Below are 23696 nucleotides of genomic sequence, written 5' to 3'. Positions count from 1 at the left end.
CCATTACCATTACGTGCCATGTGTTATTTCTGGTGGTAAAATGTGACACAAAAAATACCAAATCTGTGCCGCTTGTCAACTGAAGGACGCCGATGTCAATCTCATATGTCAAAAAAGGATCAGTTTTTCTGTTCACGGCCTGTGATATAACCGACTGACAAGCCTGTCGCGTGCCAAGGAGTCCTTTCAAAGCAAACAACTTCCCCTTCGAGCCGTTCTCTCCAATCAAGCGTGGAGACCAAAGCCAAAAGAAGATGGCTTTGGCATCTCACAGAGTCAGAAGACTTAAACTGTTTTGTTTTTTTTTTACTCCGTGTGGCACCAGTTTATTCCGTGGCAGAATATCAGAAAGCAAATTACTGGAAAGGGGTCCTTCCTGGAGAGGTCTTGGGCTCGGTGATGGTTCTTTTCCTACATGGAGGCCCCTGGTAAAAAATAGTGGGAAGATTTGCTCCGTTTCCCGCTTTTTGAATGGCATCTACCCCATCTTCCTCGTCCATTTTACAATCCCAAATGTTCTCAGGTTTTTTTTTCCAGTGAGGCATTAGGAGAAGCTCAATGCTAACTTTGTTTCCCAGGCAGATCCCCACGGATCTGATCCCATTTATTGACAGGGTAGACTTTTGAATCATCCGCAAGAACAGGGTGGTCCTTTAGGAAATCTGAATTGGAAAGCGATTTTTAGTCCAGCTGAGGAACCCATCTGAGAATAAAATCTATCTACTTTGTCAGCCATCATCAGCTTTCGGTGTTTACTTGTGTTTTGCATAAGCCGTCCTTTCATTCGAATACCCTCAGCAGGGTCTTCTTGATCCAAAAAAGCAAGACTTTAATCAGATTTAGGACAGCGCCACCAATTTGAATTACATCGTACAAGTCAAGCAATTCAAGCAGATATTATTCAACGGTTGCCAGTGGCATTCAGGGAACAATTGAATGGAGACAGACAAAATTAGTCAGGGGTGGCAAAGTCTTTTGTGGATCAGGGATGAATACACGGACAACAATTGGAAGTGTTTTCCCGTACATTCGGTGGATGCGGACCAGTCTGCGTTTAAGCTCATTGTAACCAAGGGCGACGCTAATGATGCGGAGATTGAGCTCAGTCTTGCAAGCCACTGCCTGTGAAATGGTAATGGTAATGGTAATGGTTTTATTTCATTTGAGCATGCATCAGATTACAATTGAGTCCATCCCATAATCAGTTCCCAGTTCCACATGTCCAAAAGGAGTAGGAAGAAGCAAAGCTTATTAAATCCTACCCCTCCATCTGGCACTTTTACAATCAGTAACTGTTACATTTGTTCACCTCCTGCTTTCCTAATATAATTTAATTTTATTTAATTGTATTTTTTTTAATAATTTTTTTTTAATTTTTTAATTTTATTTTTTGTTTTTTTTAAAAAGTTTTCAATGGTTTTATTTCATTTGAAAATGCATCAGATTACAATTGAATGCGTCCCATAATCAGTTCACAGTTCCACATTTTCAAAAAGGAGTAGGAAGAAGCAAAGCTTATTAAATCCTACCCCTCCATCTGGTACTTTTACAATCAGTAACTGTTACATTTGTTCACCTCCTGCTTTCCTAATATAATTTAATTTTATTTGATTGTATTTTTTTTATTTTAAAAAAATTAGTTAATTTTTTAATTTTTTTAAAGAAAATAAATAATTTTTTCAATGGTTTTATTTCATTTGAACATGCATCAGATTACAATTGAATGCATCCCATAATCAGTTCACAGTTCCACATGTCCAAAAGGAGTAGGAAGAAGCAAAGCTTATTAAATCCTACCCCTCCATCTGGCACTTTTACAATCAGTAACTGTTACATTTGTTCACCTCCTGCTTTCCTAATATAATTTAATTTTATTTAATTGTATTTTTTTTAATAATTTTTTTTTAATTTTTTAATTTTATTTTTTGTTTTTTTTTAAAAGTTTTCAATGGTTTTATTTCATTTGAAAATGCATCAGATTACAATTGAATGCATCCCATAATCAGTTCACAGTTCCACATTTTCAAAAAGGAGTAGGAAGAAGCAAAGCTTATTAAATCCTACCCCTCCATCTGGTACTTTTACAATCAGTAACTGTTACATTTGTTCACCTCCTGCTTTCCTAATATAATTTAATTTTATTTGATTGTATTTTTTTTATTTAAAAAAAATTAGTTAATTTTTTAATTTTTTTAAAGAAAATAAATAATTTTTTCAATGGTTTTATTTCATTTGAACATGCATCAGATTACAATTGAATGCATCCCATAATCAGTTCACAGTTCCACATGTCCAAAAGGAGTAGGAAGAAGCAAAGCTTATTAAATCCTACCCCTCCATCTGGCACTTTTACAATCAGTAACTGTTACATTTGTTCACCTCCTGCTTTCCTAATATAATTTAATTTTATTTAATTGTATTTTTTTTAATAATTTTTTAATTTTATTTTTTGTTTTTTTTAAAAAGTTTTCAATGGTTTTATTTCATTTGAAAATGCATCAGATTACAATTGAATGCATCCCATAATCAGTTCACAGTTCCACATTTTCAAAAAGGAGTAGGAAGAAGCAAAGCTTATTAAATCCTACCCCTCCATCTGGTACTTTTACAATCAGTAACTGTTACATTTGTTCACCTCCTGCTTTCCTAATATAATTTAATTTTATTTGATTGTATTTTTTTATTTAAAAAAAATTAGTTAATTTTTTAATTTTTTTAAAGAAAATAAATAATTTTTTCAATGGTTTTATTTCATTTGAACATGCATCAGATTACAATTGAATGCATCCCATAATCAGTTCACAGTTCCACATGTCCAAAAGGAGTAGGAAGAAGCAAAGCTTATTAAATCCTACCCCTCCATCTGGTACTTTTACAATCACTAACTGTTACATTTGCTCACTTCCTGCCTTTGTAATATAGTTTTATTATATTTTTTTAAATAAAAACTATTTTTAAAAATTTTTTTTAGCCTTATGTATTATTTTAGCTGTTTGAAGATGAACTATATCAGCAAGTTGAAGTATTTGTGATTTTAGAAATAAGGAGTTAGTATGTTCTCTGTAGGCGCCATTATGAATTATCCTTACTGACCTTTTTTTGCAGTACATTTAACCGAGTGAAGATTGCTTTTATAGTTATTAGCCCATATTTCCACACAATAAGTAAGATATGGTAGAACCAGAGAGCAATAAAGAGTGTGGAGTGATTTCTGATTGAGAACAAACTGTGGAACACAAGACTCTAGACTGGTTACTTCAGGGCTACAAGACTACAAGACTATGGTTCTGTAGATGTCATATGAAGTGCTGCATCTCGTAACGATGCCAGGATGAACTCAGCGAACTCGAACGCATCGTCTCTTGATCCAGACATGTCAAAAGTTGTTCCTGGAAGTGATCATCTCCTTTGAATAATAAGCTTTATTGAGACCGATCTCTCCCACTGGGTTTTCCCTTGGCATGTGCGCCCTGCTGTCACTCAGGTCAGACTTTCCCTGATCCGGTCTCGGCGGGACAGCATGCCCAGCACCGTGCCACAACAGCTCATTACTCAGAAACTTTGCAGGCAGATTATAGGAGGGGTGTGGAGGAACATGATAAGCCGGGGGGGCGTCACTCTGACACAATCCGCCCCCCCACTGACCCACTTCTGCTCTATCGAACCCTCAGGTACATGGAACCTGCTTGGTCTACTGGGTCACAGCAGGACCAAAACAGCTTCCTCATTCCCAGGAAGCTTCCATGTGGCACACATTCCGGTCACTCCTGGGAAAGTGGCACTGATTGGGTATCGGAATGACTAGACATAGAGTACTCTATATGGACTAAACCATTGTTGCACACTTAGGGAACTGAAGATTGGTTGGTACCACTAGACCACCACAGTTGGTACCATCTCTTTAAATCGATGTAGAAACAAAAAATTTATTAATTTTGTTTTTGACATAATTGAAATTATCTTATTCGGTTTCAAAAACAATGTTCTTTATTTTTCTCAAGCTGCTTCCTCTTAAGTCTTCTGGCACCACTTCACACTTTGAAAATCCAAGGACTAAACCATTCATTCATTCAGAGGCGGGGTACACCCTGGACTGACGCCGGTCCGGTGGACTCCTAGCATCATTGGCGCAACTTGGCTCGCGCCATTACATTCCAGTGGATTCCAATAGGCACATTGTTTGTGACATTTGGTTCCACTTGGTGGAAGATTTGAAATGTTTTGAAATTTTCTTGCCGCCAAATTCAATTTATGCCGCCGTGATGAGTCACCACGAGGCAGTTGGGAGGCGGTTTGAGCCACTGCAAGCCACTAGGCACCTTATTGGTGACACTAGGCGCCATAGCAAATTGCATTGGTGCAAACTGGCACCAACTGGCACCGACCCAGTGGACTCTTAGCATCACAATATTTATTCATTTTCTACCGCTTATCCTCACGAGGGTCGCAGGGGGGTGCTGGAGCCTATCCCAGCTGTCTTTGTGGCGAGAGGCGGGGTACACCCTGGACTGGTGGCCAGCCAATCACAGGGCACATATAGACAAACAACCATTCACACTCACATTCATACCTATGGACAATTTGGAGTCGCTAATTAACCTAGCATATTTTTGGAATGTGGGAGGAAAGCGCGGAAAACATGCAAACTCCACACAGAGATGGCCGAGGGTGGAATTGAACCCTTGTCTCCTAGCAGTGAGGTCTGCGCGCTAACCACTCGACCACCGTGCAGCTTTGATCAAACAGACACTTGTTAATGGCCAAAAGGAACCCGAGGTGGCTGCATGGCGGTTGAGTGGTTAGCGCACAGACCTCACAGCTAAGAGATCAGGGTTCAATTCCACCCTCGGCCATCTCTGTGTGGAGTTTGCATGTTCTCCCCGTGCATGCGTGGGTTTTCTCCGGGTACTTCGGTTTCCTCCCACATTCCAAAAACTTGCTAGGTGTGTAGGAGGAAACCGCAGTTTTTTTTAACTCGGGTGTCCTAGCTGTGAGTTCAATTCCACTCTCTGTGTGGAGTTTGCATGTTGTACCCGTGCATGCGTGGGTTTTCTCCGGGTACTCCGGTGGTTGTGCTAACCACACAACCACCGTGCAGCTTGAATAAAGCATTTTTTTTTTACTTATTTTGTATTTTTAATTTATTATTTATTAATATTTAATATTTTCATGAATTTCTGACAGGGGTATTTTCAACCAACATTAAACCATTCAATTTGAATATAAATGGTGTATGGATCCTGGTCATACATACTGGCGACGTGTTCTACCTGGCGCATGCCCCCCTAGAGGTTCCAAGGGAGGCGGGGAAGTGCAGAAGGGAACTGGGCCAGGAAATAGTGCCTGGAGTCCGGCCAGAATGGCGGCTATTTTTTTCCGGTCGGTGGACCGGCCATAGAGACTAGGAATTGAAATTTGAAAATTTGAACAATCCCGGGAGAACTGGCTCCCATTGACGCTCAAAACCTGATACCCAGCCCCAGTTCCCACACAGTTGGTGGCATGTCATGTAAGATGAGGAATGAAAATGCAGGGGGTTGGAAGAGCTCTTGTCCAACCCATAATGAAGTAATTGTTGATTTAGCTTGGGTCCTCATACAACATTGCGGAATGACATTGGTTTAATTTTAATACAAAAAAATTGTTTTATTTTTTTTTAATTTTTTTAAATTAAAAAAAATATATATTTTATTTTTTTACTTTTTAAATGTATTTTTTTGTCACGTACCAAAGTACGAGGTGATATGACCATCCAATGACATAATGACTCATACGTCAATATCAATACTAGCTCAAAAACTCAAAATTATACAATATCTCATTTTTATGCCGATGTCATATTATCGAATATCCCTGAATAAGACGTATTAGGACAATAATGAAAAGAAAATGGGATACTGACATCCTATTACATGTTACATGTTCTTCAATGTAACTTTCAAAGAACATCCAAAACAAATTAACCACACCATACCATAGCATTATGAGAAAAATTAAAATTAAAATTAAAATTAAAATTAAAATTAAAATTAAAATTAAAATTAAAATTAAAATTAAAATTAAAATTAAAATTAAAATTAAAATCTCCCTGTTCATGCATGGGTTTTCTCCGGGTACTCCGGTTTCCTCCCACATTCCAAAAACATGCTAGGTTAATTAGCGACTCCAAATTGTCCATAGGTATGAATGTGAGTGTGAATGGTTGTTTGTCTATATGTGCCCTGGGATTGGCTGGCGACCAGTTCAGGGTGCACCCCGCCTCTCGCCCAGCTGGTATAGGCTCCAGCACCCCCCGCGACCCTTGTGAGAATAAGCGGTAAAAAATGAATTAAAATTAAAATTAAAATTAAAATTAAAATTAAAATTAAAATTAAAATTAAAATTAAAATTAAAATTAAAATTAAAATTAAAATTAAAATTAAAATTAAAATTAAAATTAAAATTAAAATTTAATTTGCCGCATGACTCAAACACAAGATAAAAACTTCTTCCATCCATACTTTAATTTATTGGGAGTGTAGCACTATGTAGCGAGCCGCAAAGCCACACATGAACCCAAACAGTGCCGATATATGCTATGAGCTATCAACAAATAATAATGGTAATGGTTTTATTTTATTTGAACATGCATCAGATTACAATTGAATGCATCACATAATCAGTTCACAGTTCCACATGTCCAAAAGGAGTAGGAAGAAGCAAAGTTTATTGTTTTTCATTTTTTTGTAAACTTTTTTTAACTTTATTTTACTAATTTTTATTTTTTTTAATTTATTTATTTTTAAAATGTTTTAATGCAGGGGGTTGTAAGAGCTCTTGTCCAACCCATAATGAAGTAATTGTTGATTCAGCTTGGGTCCTCATACAACATTGCTGAATGACATTGGTTTAATTTTAATTTAATTTTAATTAAAAAAAATTGGGGGGACTTTTTTTAATTAAAAAAATTAATTTAATTTTATTTTTCTGGAAAAAGCGATAGAAAATGAATTAAAATTAAAATTAAAATTAAAATTAAAATTAAAATTAAAATTAAAATTAAAATTAAAATTAAAATTAAAATTAAAATTAAAATTAAAATTAAAATTAAAATTAAAATTAAAATTAAAATTAAAATTATTCATACTTTAATTTATTGGGAGTGTAGCACTATGTAGCGAGCCGCAAAGCCACACAAACAGAGAGCGTGACTTGCTTGCTTTTACCACATGATTGACCACATTGACCTGATCTGTATGTTTAATGGAGCATCCCGGGGTTTTAACCTGGTGCTGAATGACAAACGACGTGATGTTTTCAGACGTCTGTCACTGATAATATGGCTTCACTGGGGCTTGAACCGAAACGGCGAAGTCGCCATTGCATTTGTAGTGTCGTTAATTCTAAAGGTCAGCGCTGTCACGGGGGGGGGGGGGGGGGCTTCCTCGATAAATTGACGTATGAACGCTGTCTTCATGCGTCCCCTTGGGATTGCGGAGAATTCTAGGTAATATAATTATACATGACGTCGAGTGTTGTTGCTATGTACATTCTACTGGATGGTAGTACTGCTGTCTTATAAAAATGGGGATCACTTTCCATAAATTCACTTTTCGGGTTCCCGTGGGGCCCTAGCTGTGGGTCCCCTCGTTTTGTCCTCTTGCCAAGATGCTCACATCTGTAAGTTATATGTTCGCTCACTTAACATGAGATATTTGTCTACCTCTGAGATGAATGTGATGCTTTGTTCCCCCGAAATATGATGTGCATTACTGTGTTTTTGTGTTCTGTCTCCTTCTCTTTACAGCATATGCGGTGATTGCAAATGGACAAGTGGAATGTCCTGCAGGCTACAAAAGAATGAATGTCACACACTGTCAAGGTAAGCAACCAACTGATGTAAAAAAACTCATATGCAAAAATATGAGTTAGTATGGTTTCCTTTCAATGGACCCCCAGACCCCCAGACCCCCGTTAACATTTCTCCAGTAAGCTTTTATTGGGTTCAATGAGGATGTCCGTCCGTGTAAAATGAACTGTGATAATAAAATAAAGGGTGTTCAAATTATAATAATTCACATCTCATATTCTCATAAAATATGTTTATTTTTAGACAGAAAAGCCATTGTCTAAGGGTGGGCAAACTACGGCCCAGACGCCACATACGGTCCGCTAAGCATTTAAATCTAGCCGCCAGTTGCTTCTAAAGTATTTAAACCTTTAACATACAACCTGGCAACATGACTTTAGAGTCAATCATGTTGTAGTCAGGTGCACTACCGCTAAAAAGTTTGGGATCACTTTTTTGGCTAGTCTGAGATATGGCTTTTTTTTGGCAGTCCTGCTATGAAGTCCAGCATCCTGAAGTCGCCGCTTCGCTGTTGATACTGACGCTGGTGTTTGACGGCTACTATTAGTACTACTACTAACGGCTACTACTACTAGCGACGACCTGTGAGGCGTCTTTGTCTTAAACTCCACATTCTCAGATATGCGCATCGTTTTTGTGTCCTCGTTAGACCCAGTTTGTGCTGCTCTCTGAAGGGAGTCGTTAACAGCATGGTAAGAGATTTTAGTTTTTTAGATGGCTTTTCTAATAATCTATTAGCTATTATAAAATGATGAACTTGGATTAGCAGCCATACCAGGAGATTGATGCAGAGGACTGACAGTTGTTGATAGTAGGCCTCTATGCAAAAATGTAGTTCCTTCTTTAAAAATCATCTCATTCATTTTAATTGTTTGTGAAATGGATAAAACATTTTGTGACATGGATACAATTTTTTGTGAAATGCATGAAAATGTGTTTGTCTTTAGAAAGCAGGAAGTGAACAAATGTAACAGTTACTGATTGTAAAAGTAACAGATGGAGGGGTAGGATTTAATAAGCTTTGCTTCTTCCTACTCCTTTTGGACATGTGGAACTGTGAACTGATTATGTGATGCATTCAATTGTAATCTGATGCATGTTCAAATGAAATAAAACCATTGAAAAAATTTATTTTTTTCTTTAAAAATTTTTAAAAATTAAATACTTTTGTTTAAATTAAAAAAATACAATTAAGTAAAAATTAAATTATATTAGGAAAGCAGGAAGTGAACAAATGTAACAGTTACTGATTGTAAAAGTACCAGATGGATGGGGTAGGATTTAATAAGCTTTGCTTCTTCCTACTCCTTTTTGAAAATGTGGAACTGTGAACTGATTATGGGATGCATTCAATTGTAATAAAACCATGGTAATGGTAATAAAACCATTACCATTACCAAAACAAAGAAATTGATCCCAAACTTTTGAGCGGTAGTGTATGTTCACATACTCTTTAATAGTCAATGTTTTATAATTGAAAAAATTATATTTTGTTACTTGACGGGGTCTGATGTTTTAAGCGCTTCTGAAAGAAGGAACAGAATGTATGACACTTTTATGGATAAATAATTCCAGGTGGATTGTAAACGTAAAACAGTTTGCATGTATCAAATATATAGTCTGGCTCCCGGACAATTTTGTTAACTGACTGTGGCCCACGAGTCAAAGACAAAAAATTTTCATGCATTTCACAAACAATTAAAAGGAATCAGATGATTTTCAAAGAAGGATGTACATTTTTACATAGAGGCCTACTATCAAAATTAACTAAAACTAAAACGTCTTACCATGCTGGTAACTACTCCCTTCAGAGAGCAGCACAAACTGGGTCTAACAAGGACACAAAAACGACGCGCAACTGTGAAAGAAGACAAATATCTGAGAATGTGTAGTTGCTACTTGCATGCTTATTCCGCTCAAAAAGTTTGGGATCACTTGGAAATGTCTTTGTTTTCCAAAGAAAAACACATTTTCTAACAAGTACACAAAAACGATGCGCATATCTGAGAGTGTGTAGTTTAAGACAAGGTCGTCACTAAATAGTACCCGTCAAACACCAGTGTCGGTATCAACAGTGATGCTGGACTTCATAGCGGGACTACCAAGAAAAAAACATCTCATCTGGCCAAAAATTGTCATTGAAAGTCAGCGTCAATCCTGGTCAACGCAGCAGCAGACTGCAACAATAGCACTAATCTGGGACTCAACCAAACCGGGGATTAAAGACCCCATGTGATGAAGGCTGACCTGAATTCTAATCAGAAAGCAAGACTCCTTCAACCAAGACCATCGCCATCACGGTTTTTGTTTGTTTTCAATTGTATGCTTGATCTCACAAAAGGGAGTCCACCATTCACACCGTATATTTATAAATTGGTTTTCGTGTTACAATAACAAACTTTGACCTCTGGTTCTTGTCTGGCACTCAAACTGACCATTTTATCTTATCGACTCTGGAGATGCACGCTCAATTCCGCATGAATGAAAAACTCAGTTCATTCATTCATCAACATCTGCCTGACTATCTCGCGTGTCGATACGAAGGTTATCTCGCATTCCACGTCGCGGTCGATTCCTGCGTGCGTGTGTTTTATTCGTGTCATCACTCCTTCCTGAATTTCATACCGTTGTTGTAATTCCATACTTCATCACCTCCGAGCCGGGCCTGGGCGGTGTGTAAATGTGCGATATTTTCTCACATTTTCTTTCAGTGTGTAAATGATGACATCATTGTCGGTCCGCCGATGTGACGGTTTTGTAACACAAACGTGATGTTGATATTTCTTCCGAAGGGGATCGTTTACAGTTCAAATATCCCCCTTGTCAGAATAAAATTACTGACAATTACTGACAATTACTGACAATTACTGACAATTACTGCGTATTTTACAGATATCAATGAGTGTCTCCTGCCCGGAATCTGTAAGAATGCAGAATGTCTCAACACCAAAGGAAGCTACAGATGTACGTGCAAACCAGGCTATATGCTGGACCCGGCTAGAAGTCACTGTGTCTGTAAGTACTGCTTAGAATTTCTAAATACTTATATATATATGAGGATCGTAGGATTGTAGTCGCTCAGCCATAACGGACAGAAACTCAAAGTGAGCTCGGTTTGTTTGACTTTCGCTCAATGTGAACGCATAACTGAGTTGATAGAGCATGAGACTTTTAATCCGAGGGTCCAGGGTTCAAGTCCCTGTTCAGGCGGTGAATGGTACTCCCCTTCGCTTAAAAATGCCTCCAATTTCGTATTTCGTAGTATGCAATAAAATGACAATAAAGGTGATTTCATACTGTATTTTCCGGACTATAAGTGGCACTTTTTTTCATAGGTTGGCCGTTCCTGCGACTTATACTCCAGAGCGACTTATAAATTTAAAAAACTGTTTATGTTACATAAACACTGGACACCTTTTCTGTTCATGTTTATTTTTTGTGTAGCTGAATAAGCATTGTGTTAGCATATCTTACACCTATTCAGCCTGTTCTCTATTCTTTTATTCATGTTAGAACTTGCCTTCCAAGATGACGTAATGTCTGTTTTGGTCAAGTAGTTTGGAAAATAAATTACCCGCAAAAAATGACACTTATACTCCAGTGCGACTTATATAAGTTTTTTCTACCGAATTATGCATTTTTGGCCTTGTGCGACTTATACTCCAGTGCGACTTATGTATGTATGTTTTTTTTTTCCTACCGAATTATGCATTTTTGGCCTTATGTGACTTATACTCCAGTGCGACTTATGTTTGTTTTTTCTACCGAATTATGCATTTTTGGCCATGTGCGACTTATACTCCAGTGCGACTTATGTATGTTTTTTTTCTACCTAATTATGCATTTTTGGCCTTGTGCGACTTATACTCCAGTGCGACTTATGTTTGTTTTTTCTACCTAATTACGCATTTTTGGCCTTGTGCGACTTATACTCCAGTGCGACTTATGTATGTTTTTTTTCTACCTAATTACGCATTTTTGGCCATGTGCGACTTATACTCCAGTGCAACTTATGTTTTTTTTACCTAATTATGCATTTTTGGCCTTGTGTGACTTATACTCCAGTGCGACTTATGTTTGTTTTTTCTACCGAATTATGCATTTTTGGCCATGTGCGACTTATACTCCAGTGCGACTTATGTATGTTTTTTTTCTACCTAATTATGCATTTTTGGCCTTGTGGGACTTATACTCCAGTGCGACTTATGTATGTTTTTTCTACCTAATTATGCATTTTTGGCCTTGTGCGACTCCAGTGCGACTTATGTATGTTTTTTTTCTACCTAATTACGAATTTTTGGCCATGTGCGACTTATACTTCGGTGCGACTTATGTATGTTTTTTTCTACCTAATTATGCATTTTTGGCCTTGTGCAACTTATATTCCGGAGCGACTTATAGTCCAGAAAATACGGTATTTTCTGGACTGTTTTGTGGTTTGGCTGGTCCTGCCATTCTCCGGAGCGACCTATATACAGGGTCAGGCAAAATGATCTGACACATTTCTAGGTTAAATAAAAACCAAATAAAGTAAAGACAATTTTTCGAAAAGTCCATATAATGCCATTCTGTCTCATTATGTTTTAAAAAATTAAATCAGTTCTAGCAGTGCGAGGTCGGCCGCTTGATTTTGGTTTCAATGCAGATCCAGCTCTGAAGTTGGTAACCCATAACAAGATTGTTTTTTCGAGCTGGTACGAAATCATGTCTAACCAAGATTGAAGTCCAAACGGAATGCTCGTTGTGTTGCAGTTACGGATTCGTTTGTTTTGATAAACGTTTCCACAATGAAAGCGCCGTGCTCACCAGTCCAATTCATGGCAGCAACTGAAAAAGAAACCAAAAACAATGCCATTATAAAGAAACTAAGCTACACTTTTTTTTAAGTTTCTTTACTTTATTTGCCTTTTATTTGACGTTGATGTGTCGGATCATTTTGTTGACGCCTTATGTATGTTTTCCATGAGAAAACTTATGAAGACAACTGAGAAAGATGGAAGATTGGAGTATAGTTATCTGAATAACTCTTACTATGAGTGTTTTACGTGTGTCCTTTCTTTTTTTCCCAGCGGACAAGGCGGTTTCAGACCAGAGGGCGTTTTGCTACCGTTGGGTGACGGCAGGCGTATGCTCGCTGCCCCTTTCTCAGCACATCACCAAGCAGATCTGCTGCTGCAGCGGCGTGGGCAAAGCCTGGGGAGACGGCTGTGATCGATGCCCCTTGCCTGGATCTGGTACGGATCCACAGATCAAATAACATTGAACATGCAGTCACATGCGCGGGGGGTGTCGGTGTTTGTGAAAGAAAAAAAAAACGATTCAATCAAGTCGGTCAATCACCACCTTGTCGTCTGCCAGGTGTGCAAATGATTTCAGAATAAGATGAAAATATGTTTGAATTGGCAAAAGACCTAAAAACAATAAATGTTGAGTTATCACTCATGTCCACTGAAAGAAACCTCAATAATAATCAGAAATAAATCGCTTTTCCAAAAAAAAACATCGGGAAAATTTTTCATACCAGTTTGATGTTCAAACGTTTCAAAGAGAAAATGATGACTTTATGGACTGGCCGGTGATTTATATTGTAATAATCGTCGCAGATCAGATATCATAGACCTCCATGGTGCTGAATCGGACATGGAGACATAGCCTCTGGTCATCTGAGTCATGTTCTGAAGACGACAGATTTTTATTCCATTTGCACTCCAGCTCCTGTAATGTGGCCGCGGATCATAAAACTAGCCTCATTTTCACCAATTGGTATCTCGTAACAAGCATGTCTCCTGCCCTTTACCGCCATCGTATTTAGCTGCCGTTACGCACATCGTTATTCCAGATCCTTCTGGCATCGAGCTGCCGCTGTCAGGTCAAATAGAGGACACGGTTCTTCTCGCCTGTAATGGATTCACCATCTCTGAGGTATCCCGGTCTCGCTCTGTCTGTCTGGCTAGTAATTAGTAACGAGAGTTCTCAAGCTGTTTGGGTATGCAGATTCTTACTGAACTTGACCAACTTGACAGCCTTGACGCCGTGAGAACCGTCAATTAAACCAGATACAAACGGTACATGTGACAAAATAATAATAATAATCCTGTTGTATCAAACATATGCAAATAATTCATGACGTGAAAGACTAATTATTCATTCATTCATTTGCTACCGCTTATCCTCACAAGGGTCGCGGGGGTGCTGGAGCCTATCCCAGCTGTCTTTGGTCCATTTAGTTATTTTGCAACATTCATTCATTCATTCATTTTCACGAGGGTCACGGGGGTGCTGGAGCCTATCCCAGCTGTCTTTGGTCCATTTAGTTATTTTGCAACATTCATTCATTCATTTTCACGAGGGTCGCGGGGGTGCTGGAGCCTATCCCAGCTGTCTTTGGTCCATTTAGTTATTTTGCAACATTCATTCATTCATTCATTTTCTACCGCTTATCCTCACGAGGGTCGCGGGGGTGCTGGAGCCTATCCCAGCTGTCTTCGGTCCATTTAGTTATTTTGCAACATTCATTCATTCATTTTCACGAGGGTCGCGGGGGTGCTGGAGCCTATCCCAGCTGTCTTTGGTCCATTTTGTTATTTTGCAACATTCATTCATTCATTCTTTCATTTGCTACCGCTTATCCTCACGAGGGTCACGAGGGTGCTGGAGCCTATCCCAGCTGTCTTTGGTCCATTTAGTTATTTTGCAACATTCATTCATTTTCTACCGCCTATCCTCACAAGGGTCGCGGGGTTCCTGGAGCCTATCCCAGCTATCTTTGGTCCATTTAGTTATTTCGCAACATTCATTCATTCATTCATTTTCACGAGGGTCGCGGGGGTGCTGGAGCCTATCCCAGCTGTCTTTGGTCCATTTTGTTATTTTGCAACATTCATTCATTTTCTACCGCCTATCCTCACAAGGGTCGCGGGGTTGCTGGAGCCTATCCCAGCTGTCTTCGGTCCATTTAGTTATTTTGCAACATTCATTCATTCATTTTCACCAGGGTCGTGGGGGTGCTGGAGCCTATCCCAGCTGTCTTTGGTCCATTTAGTTATTTTGCAACATTCATTCATTCATTTTCACGAGGGTCGCTTGGGTGCTGGAGCCTATCCCAGTTGTCTTCGGCCCATTTAGTTATTTTGCAACATTCATTCATTCATTCATTTTCTACCGCTTATCCTCACGAGGGTCGCGGGGGTGCTGGAGCCTATCCCAGCTGTCTTCGGTCCATTTAGTTATTTTGCAACATTCATTCATTCATTTTTACGAGGGTCGCGGGGGTGCTGGAGCCTATCCCAGCTGTCTTTGGTCCATTTTGTTATTTTGCAACATTCATTCATTCATTCTTTCATTTGCTACCGCTTATCCTCACGAGGGTCACGAGGGTGCTGGAGCCTATCCCAGCTGTCTTTGGTCCATTTAGTTATTTTGCAACATTCATTCATTTTCTACCGCCTATCCTCACAAGGGTCGCGGGGTTCCTGGAGCCTATCCCAGCTATCTTTGGTCCATTTAGTTATTTCGCAACATTCATTCATTCATTCATTTTCACGAGGGTCGCGGGGGTGCTGGAGCCTATCCCAGCTGTCTTTGGTCCATTTTGTTATTTTGCAACATTCATTCATTTTCTACCGCCTATCCTCACAAGGGTCGCGGGGTTGCTGGAGCCTATCCCAGCTGTCTTCGGTCCATTTAGTTATTTTGCAACATTCATTCATTCATTTTCACCAGGGTCGTGGGGGTGCTGGAGCCTATCCCAGCTGTCTTTGGTCCATTTAGTTATTTTGCAACATTCATTCATTCATTTTCACGAGGGTCGCTTGGGTGCTGGAGCCTATCCCAGTTGTCTTCGGCCCATTTAGTTATTTTGCAACATTCATTCATTCATTCATTTTCTACCGCTTATCCTCACGAGGGTCGCGGGGGTGCTGGAGCCTATCCCAGCTGTCTTCGGTCCATTTAGTTATTTTGCAACATTCATTCATTCATTTTTACGAGGGTCGCGGGGGTGCTGGAGCCTATCCCAGCTGTCTTTGGTCCATTTTGTTATTTTGCAACATTCATTCATTCATTCTTTCATTTGCTACCGCTTATCCTCACGAGGGTCACGAGGGTGCTGGAGCCTATCCCAGCTGTCTTTGGTCCATTTAGTTATTTTGCAACATTCATTCATTTTCTACCGCCTATCCTCACAAGGGTCGCGGGGTTCCTGGAGCCTATCCCAGCTATCTTTGGTCCATTTAGTTATTTCGCAACATTCATTCATTCATTCATTTTCACGAGGGTCGCGGGGGTGCTGGAGCCTATCCCAGCTGTCTTCGGTCCATTTAGTTATTTTGCAACATTCATTCATTCATTTTCACCAGGGTCGTGGGGGTGCTGGAGCCTATCCCAGCTGTCTTTGGTCCATTTAGTTATTTTGCAACATTCATTCATTCATTTTCACGAGGGTCGCTTGGGTGCTGGAGCCTATCCCAGTTGTCTTCGGCCCATTTAGTTATTTTGCAACATTCATTCATTCAATCATTCATTCATTCATTTATTTTCACAAGGGTTGCGGGGGTGCTGGAGCCTATCCCAGCTGTCTTTGGTCCATTTAGTTATTTTGCAACATTCATTCATTCATTCATTCATTTTCTACCGCTTATCCTCATGAGAGTCACGGAGGGTGCTGGAGCCTATCCCAGCTGTCTTCAGGTGAGAGATACACCCTGGACTGGTGGCCAGCCAATCACAGGGCACATATAGACAAACAACCATTCACACTCACATTCATACCTATGGACAATTTGGAGTCGCTAATTAACCTAGCATGTTTTTGGAATGTGGGAGGAAACCGGAGTACCCGGACAGGGAGAACATGCAAACTCCACACAGAGATAGCCGAGGGTGGGATTGAACTCCGGTCTCCTTCAAAAAGTATTAATATTAGTGTTTACACTTTTGTAACCCCACAGATCATTTTAAGGAGATCTGCCCGGCTGGTCACGGATACACCTACTCCCGCTCTGATGTGCAGATCTCTCTCCGACAATTAGAGGACGATGATCTTCAGAGTACGGGATTGTCTTGGGAAGAGCGGAACCCGACGTATCCTCAGCCGCCGTCCTCCCAGCCATCAGTGCCAAGGCCTGGCGGGGCTCAATATCCCGTGTACCCACAGACTCCACAGATACCACAATGGCCCGAGTACCCCGAGTCACCCCAATCATCCCGGGATCCCATCATGCCACAGCAGCCTGTCCCGTCCCATCCGTTCATCCCAGCCAGAGAAACACCTCGACAGCCTGAAGGTAGGAATAAAAAACATGACGTCTCAAAAGGAGAATAAACTTTACTGAATAAAGACACAAGCTTAATAAAAAACATTCATAGGAATAACAACACTACAATGATTGCAGCACAATGATTTCATAAGATTATTTTATGTTCAAAAGAAGGAAAAATATTTTGTATGAATGTCAACATAAACAGGATGATTTTATCACCGCAAATAAACAATTGATGCAACATGTTCATAATACAATCATGTAGTCCCAGCAAAAAATGTTCCGCTATACGTGTTTGATATTCTCAAGAACTGAAAATAATAGTAGGAAGAAGCAAAGCTTATTAAATCCTACCCCTCCATCTGGTACTTTTACAATCAGTAACTGTTACATTTGTTCACTTCCTGCTTTCTGAATATAATTTAAGTTTTTTTTTATTATTTTTTTAATTAAAAATTTTTTTCATGGTTTTATTTCATTTGAACATGCATCAGATTACAATTGAATGCATCCCATAATCAGTTCACGATTCCACATGTCCAAAAGGAGTAGGAAGAAGCAAAGCTTATTAAATCCTACCCCTCCATCTGGTACTTTTACAATCAGTAACTGTTACATTTGTTCACTTCCTGCTTTCTGAATATAATTAAAGTTTTTTTTTTTTTTTTTTTTAATTTTGTTGTTTTTTTTCATGGTTTTATTTCATTTGAACATGCATCAGATGACAATTGAATGCATCACATAATCAGTTCACAGTTCCACATGTCCAAAAGGAGTAGGAAGAAGCAAAGCTTATTAAATCCTACCCCTCCATCTGGTACTTTTACAATCAGTAACTGTTACATTTGTTCACTTCCTGCTTTCTGAATATAATTTAAGTTTTTTAAATTATTTTTTTAATTGAATTTTTTTTTTTTTTTTTCATGGTTTTATTTCATTTGAACATGCATCAGATTACAATTGAGTGCATCCCATAATCAGTTCACGATTCCACATGTCCAAAAGGAGTAGGAAGAAGCAAAGCTTATTAAATCCTACCCCTCCATCTGGTACTTTTACAATCAGTAACTGTTACATTTGTTCACTTCCTGCTTTCTGAATATAATTTAAGTTTTTTTTTTTTTTTTAATTAAATTTTGTTGTTTTTTTTCATGGTTTTATTTCATTTGAACATGCATCAGTTTACAATTGAATGCATCACATAATCAGTTCACGGTTCCACATGTCCAAAAGGAGTAGGAAGAAGCAAAGCTTATTAAATCCTACCCCTCCATCTGGTACTTTTACAATCAGTAACTGTTACATTTGTTCACTTCCTGCTTTCCTAATATAATTTAAGTTTTTTTGTTTTTTATAAATGCATACATTTTTATTATTTTTTTTATTTATTATTTTATTTTATATTATTATTGATATATATTATTTATATATATTATATATTATTATATCCTTATTATATTCTTTCTGCTGTTAGCAAACAGCATGATTTTAGTTTTACTTAAGTTCAAGGACAATCTATTATCATCAAACCATTGTTTTAGTAACACATAATCTGGATTTAATCCTTTTCATCCATCCTACTGATTAACCTCCTCTTCTTGTTGTCTTGGGGCAGATACGGAACTTCAGAGATTGGTAAGTTCTTCATTTGGCAAGTTTTAATGTTTTAACATTTAACACCTGTGAATTATTTTTGGCCATATTTATTGTAGATGCCTGTATCTAGTTATCGTTAGTGGTGCTAAGATAACCAACGGTTCTGTAAATATGTGCTTGTTTTCTAGCCAGCTGTTGTGACGGACTCACCATTGAAATATCCAGGTATTGTTTGCCATAACTTTATTTACATGGACAGTACAATGCTTCAAACGCCCTGTCAAACACAAAATTGAATTCCATTCATTCATTCATTTTCTGCCGCTTATCCTCACGAGGGTCGCGGGGGTGCTGGAGCCTATCCCAGCTGTCTTTGGTCCATTTGGTTATTTTGCAAAATTCATTCATTCATTTTCTACTGCTTATCCTCACGAGGGTCGCGGGGGTGCTGGAGCCTATCCCAGCTGTCTTTGGTCTATTTGGTTATTTTGCAACATTCATTCATTCATTTTCTGCCGCTTATCCTCACGAGGGTCGCGGGGGTGCTGGAGCCTATCCCAGCTGTCTTCGGTCCATTTGGTTATTTGGCAACATTCATTCATTCATTCATTTTCTGCCGCTTATCTTCACAAGTGTTGCTGGAGCCTATCCCAGCTGTCTTTGGTCCATTTAGTTATTTTTCAACATTCGTTCATTAATTCACTCATTTTCTACCGCTTATCCTCACAAGGATCACAAGGGTTGCTGGAGCCTATCCCAGTCTTTGGTCTATTTAGTTTTTTTGCATCATTCATTCATTCATTTTCTACTGCTTATCCTCATGGGGGTCCCAGGGGTGCTGGAGCCTATCCCAGCTGTCTTCGGTCCATTTGGTTATTTTGCATCATTCATTCATTCATTTTCTACAGCTTATCCTCACAAGGGTCGCGGGGGTGCTGGAGCCTATCCCAGCTGTCTTCGGTCCATTTAGTTTTTTTGCATCATTCATTCATTCATTTTCTGCCGCTTATCCTCACGAGGGTCGTGGGGGTGCTGGAGCCTATCCCAGCTATCTTCGGTCTATTTGGTTATTTTGCAACATTCATTCATTCATTTTCTACAGCTTATCCTCACGAGGGTTGCTGGAGCCTATCCCAGCTGTCTTCAGTCCATATAGTTATTTTGCAACATTCATGAATTCATTTTCTACCGCTTATCCTCACAAGGGTCGCGGGTATGCTGGAACCTATCCCAGCTGACTTCGGGCGAGAGGCGGGGTACACCCTGGACTGGTGGCCAGCCAATCACAGGGCACATATAGACAAACAACCATTCACACTCACATTCATACCTATGGACAATTTGGAGTCGCTAATTAACCTAGCATGTTTTTTTTGGAATGTGGGAGGAAACCGGAGTGGGATTGAACTCGGGTCTCCTAGCTGTGAGGTCTGCACGCTAACCACCCCGCCACTGTGCAGCCCTCCCAAGTTTTTTCTTTGGCCGTTTTTCCAGAAAAAGTCAAACTCCAAGTTGTACCAGATTCGGTAGTCTTTACAGGTGCCTTCCTTGCCTGTGTAGTATCACCAGCCATAATCTACGTATGCCCCCCCCCCACCCCCTGTGCCTGGAAACCATTCACAAACAAATTGTGACAGTTCTAATTTTACTATTGTCCTATTTTAAACCAAAAGGGAAGTATTTATCATTTTAGTGACAGCTTAGTTAAACAAGCAATGCAGTCTTAGCGGTTGCATCCATTTATACTTGTTCCAAATTCATCATTGCTATTATCGTTCTTCCTGCTAGAAGTTGCTCCAGACTCTCCAGGCAAGCCTGATCCAAAGGAAACAATTCCCACAGACGCAGGTGAGACATACAGCATAAAAGTATCCAAGTGGGCGTAATATGAATTCTTATTTTAGTTGGTATACTTTGGTAAAATTAATGGCGTGGAAAGTGGAACTGATTTATTGTAAGCCCAAGATAAGCATAATAATACTGAATGGGTGTTACTTAAGAGCTCAATGGCAACATGCACTTTTCACAATGTTTTTCTTTTCTTCATTGTTGCATGTCTATTTGTTTGTTTTTTTCCCCCCAAGGTTTTGACAAGTGCATCACCACCCCTTCCATATGTGGCCATGGGAAATGTGTTTCTGTGCAGACCGGCTACACCTGTCAGTGTGAGCTCGGATTCAAGCTCAGTGCTCTGCAGACCACCTGCATTGGTAAGCAGCATTTCACTGCTTAAAGGATAAAGGAGAACTGCGTTTGTTTTGGAATATTGCCCATTATTATTACACAATCCTTATGTGAAACATGAACACGCATCTTTCTTTTTTTCTGCATCTTCTAATTAAAGGTTATGTAGTAACCGGCACATTCATGATAACATGTAATACATACCGTATTTTCCGGAAAAAAAACATACATATGTCGCACTGGAGTATAAGTCGCACAAGGCCAAAAATGCATAATTGGGTTGAAAAAAACATAAGTCGCACAAGGCCAAAAATTCATAATTAGGTAGAAAAAAACATACATAAGTCGCACTGGAGTATAAGTCGCACAAGGCCAAAAATGCATAATTAGGTAGAAAAAAAACATACATAAGTCGCACTAGGCCAAAAATGCATAATTAGGTTAAAAAAAACATACATAAGTCACACTGCAGTATAAGTCGCACAAGGCCAAAAATGCAGAATTAGGTAGAAAAAAACATACATAAGTCGCACTGGAGTATAAGTCGCATAAGGCCAAAAATGCATAATTAGGTTAAAAAAAACCATACATAAGTCGCACAAGGCCAAAAATTCATAATTAAGTAGAATAAAAACATATGTAAGTCGCACTGGAGTATAAGTCGCACAGGGCCAAAAATGCATAATTAGGTAAAAAAAAAAAACAGACATAAGTCGCACTGGAGTATAAGTCGCACAAGGCCAAAAATGCATAATTAGGTAAAAAAAAAAAAAAACATACATAAGTCGCACTGGAGTATAAGTCACACAAGGCCAAAAATGCACAATTAGGTAGAAAAAAAACATACATAAGTCGCACTGGAGTATAAGTCGCACAAGGCCAAAAATGCAGAATTAGGTTAAAAAAAAACCATACATAAGTCACACTGCAGTATAAGTCGCACAAGGCCAAAAATGCAGAATTAGGTAGAAAAAAACATACATAAGTCGCACTGGAGTATAAGTCGCACAAGGCCAAAAATGCATAATTAGGTTAAAAAAAACCCATACATAAGTCGCACTGGAGTATAAGTCGCACAAGGCCAAAAATTCATAATTAGGTAGAATAAAAACATACGTAAGTCGCACTGGAGTATAAGTCGCACAGGGCCAAAAATGCATAATTAGGTTAAAAAAAAAAACATACATAAGTCGCACTGGAGTATAAGTCGCACAAGGCCAAAAATGCATAATTAGGTAAAAAAAAAAAACAACATACATAAGTCGCACTGGAGTATAAGTCGCACTGGAGTATAAGTCACACAAGGCCAAAAATGCACAATTAGGTAGAAAAAAAACATACATAAGTCGCACTGGAGTATAAGTCGCACAAGGCCAAAAATGCAGAATTAGGTTAAAAAAAAAACATACATAAGTCGCACTGGAGTATAAGTCGCACAAGGCCAAAAATGCATTATTAGGTAGAAAAAAAACATACATACATAAGTCACACTGGAGTATAAGTCACACATGGCCAAAAATGCATAATCAAGTAGAAAAAAACATACATAAGTCACACAAGGCCAAAAATGCATAATCAAGTAGAAAAAAACATACATAAGTCACACAGGAGTATAAGTCGCACAAGGCCAAAAATTCATAATTAGGTAGAAAAAAACATGCATAAGTCGCACTGGAGTATAAGTCGCACAAGGCCAAAAATGCATTATTAGGTAGAAAAAAAACATACATACATAAGTCACACTGGAGTATAAGTCACACATGGCCAAAAATGCATAATCAAGTAGAAAAAAACATACATAAGTCGCACAAGGCCAAAAATGCATAATCAAGTAGAAAAAAACATGCATAAGTCGCACTGGAGTATAAGTCGTCCAAGTCCAAAAATGCATAATGCTAACACAATGGTTATTCAGCGACACAAAAAAACATAAACAGAAAAGAGGTCCAGTTTATGGAACATAAACACTTTTTTCACTTATAAGTCGCTCTGGAGTATAAGTCACAGGAACAGCCAACCTATGAAAAAAAGTGTGACTTATAGTCCGGAAAATACGGTAATAATAATATGTTCTTGCATACAGTTCCTTTAACTCAACTGAAATATACAGTAGGCCTCTGAAATGTCTTTTTTCTTTACCCCTGAAGATGTAAATGAGTGCGAGGATGATCCATGTGAAGGAAAGGGCAGTTGTTCCAACAACTATGGCTCGTATGCATGTCAGTGCTACAGCGGCTACAGCCAGGTGATCACACAGAACAGGAAGTTCTGCCAAGGTGAGCGTGCAGCGGTTATTTTAAGTTATTAATACGCCGGTGAGCTTTATTGTTACGTCTTTCTTGCTGCAGACATTAATGAGTGCAGCATGCCCAACAAGTGTCACAATGGCCAGTGTGTCAACACCGAAGGTTCTTTTACGTGTGAATGCAACAGTGGCTTTGTCAAATCCTGGAGAGACCAGTGTGAAGGTAACGACGACAAAAAAAAAAATGCTTTGCGTCTAATATTTGAATAACTGAATCATAATTTATGACCCCTGAACAGACGTAGACGAGTGCCAAGATCCCAGCTCCTGTCCCAGCGGTGCCTGCGTCAATACCGTAGGCTCCTTCCAATGCCAGGTCTGCAGCCCAGGTTTCAGGCCCATCAGTGATAGATGTGCGGGTAAGGGTGACACCACACAGCACCACATGACCAGTGACATCATCACCGTAAATTAAGTCCAATACTTTAGCCAGCTAGTCACCAGGAAATATATCGATCTAAATGTACGCGATACGCCATTGTCTTGGGAAGAGCGGAACCCG

At 39.0% G+C, this 23696-nt stretch overlaps 1 protein-coding gene across 1 annotated transcript in view; it reads left to right on the top strand.

The window, feature by feature from the left end:
- LOC131140425 (latent-transforming growth factor beta-binding protein 2-like) overlaps nucleotides 1-23696 on the top strand; it is a 165186-nt gene that overhangs the window by 91314 nt on the left and 50176 nt on the right. The window contains exons 9-20 of the mRNA XM_078796315.1: nucleotides 7787-7861; nucleotides 10742-10864; nucleotides 12919-13083; nucleotides 16798-17133; nucleotides 17419-17432; nucleotides 18822-18827; nucleotides 18894-18930; nucleotides 20494-20553; nucleotides 20790-20915; nucleotides 23037-23165; nucleotides 23238-23357; nucleotides 23434-23553. Of these exons, the coding sequence (XP_078652441.1) occupies nucleotides 7787-7861; nucleotides 10742-10864; nucleotides 12919-13083; nucleotides 16798-17133; nucleotides 17419-17432; nucleotides 18822-18827; nucleotides 18894-18930; nucleotides 20494-20553; nucleotides 20790-20915; nucleotides 23037-23165; nucleotides 23238-23357; nucleotides 23434-23553 (1311 nt within the window). The remainder of the gene's footprint in view (nucleotides 1-7786; nucleotides 7862-10741; nucleotides 10865-12918; nucleotides 13084-16797; nucleotides 17134-17418; nucleotides 17433-18821; nucleotides 18828-18893; nucleotides 18931-20493; nucleotides 20554-20789; nucleotides 20916-23036; nucleotides 23166-23237; nucleotides 23358-23433; nucleotides 23554-23696) is intronic.

The sequence above is a fragment of the Doryrhamphus excisus genome, linkage group LG14 (assembly GCF_037039965.1).
Source record: "Doryrhamphus excisus strain RoL-2023G ecotype Guam linkage group LG14, RoL_Dexc_Guam_v1.1, whole genome shotgun sequence".
In the NCBI taxonomy this organism is placed as follows: domain Eukaryota; kingdom Metazoa; phylum Chordata; class Actinopteri; order Syngnathiformes; family Syngnathidae; genus Doryrhamphus; species Doryrhamphus excisus.
The sequence above is the reverse complement of the archived record's forward strand: the minus strand, read 5'-3'. Positions and strand labels throughout refer to the sequence as shown.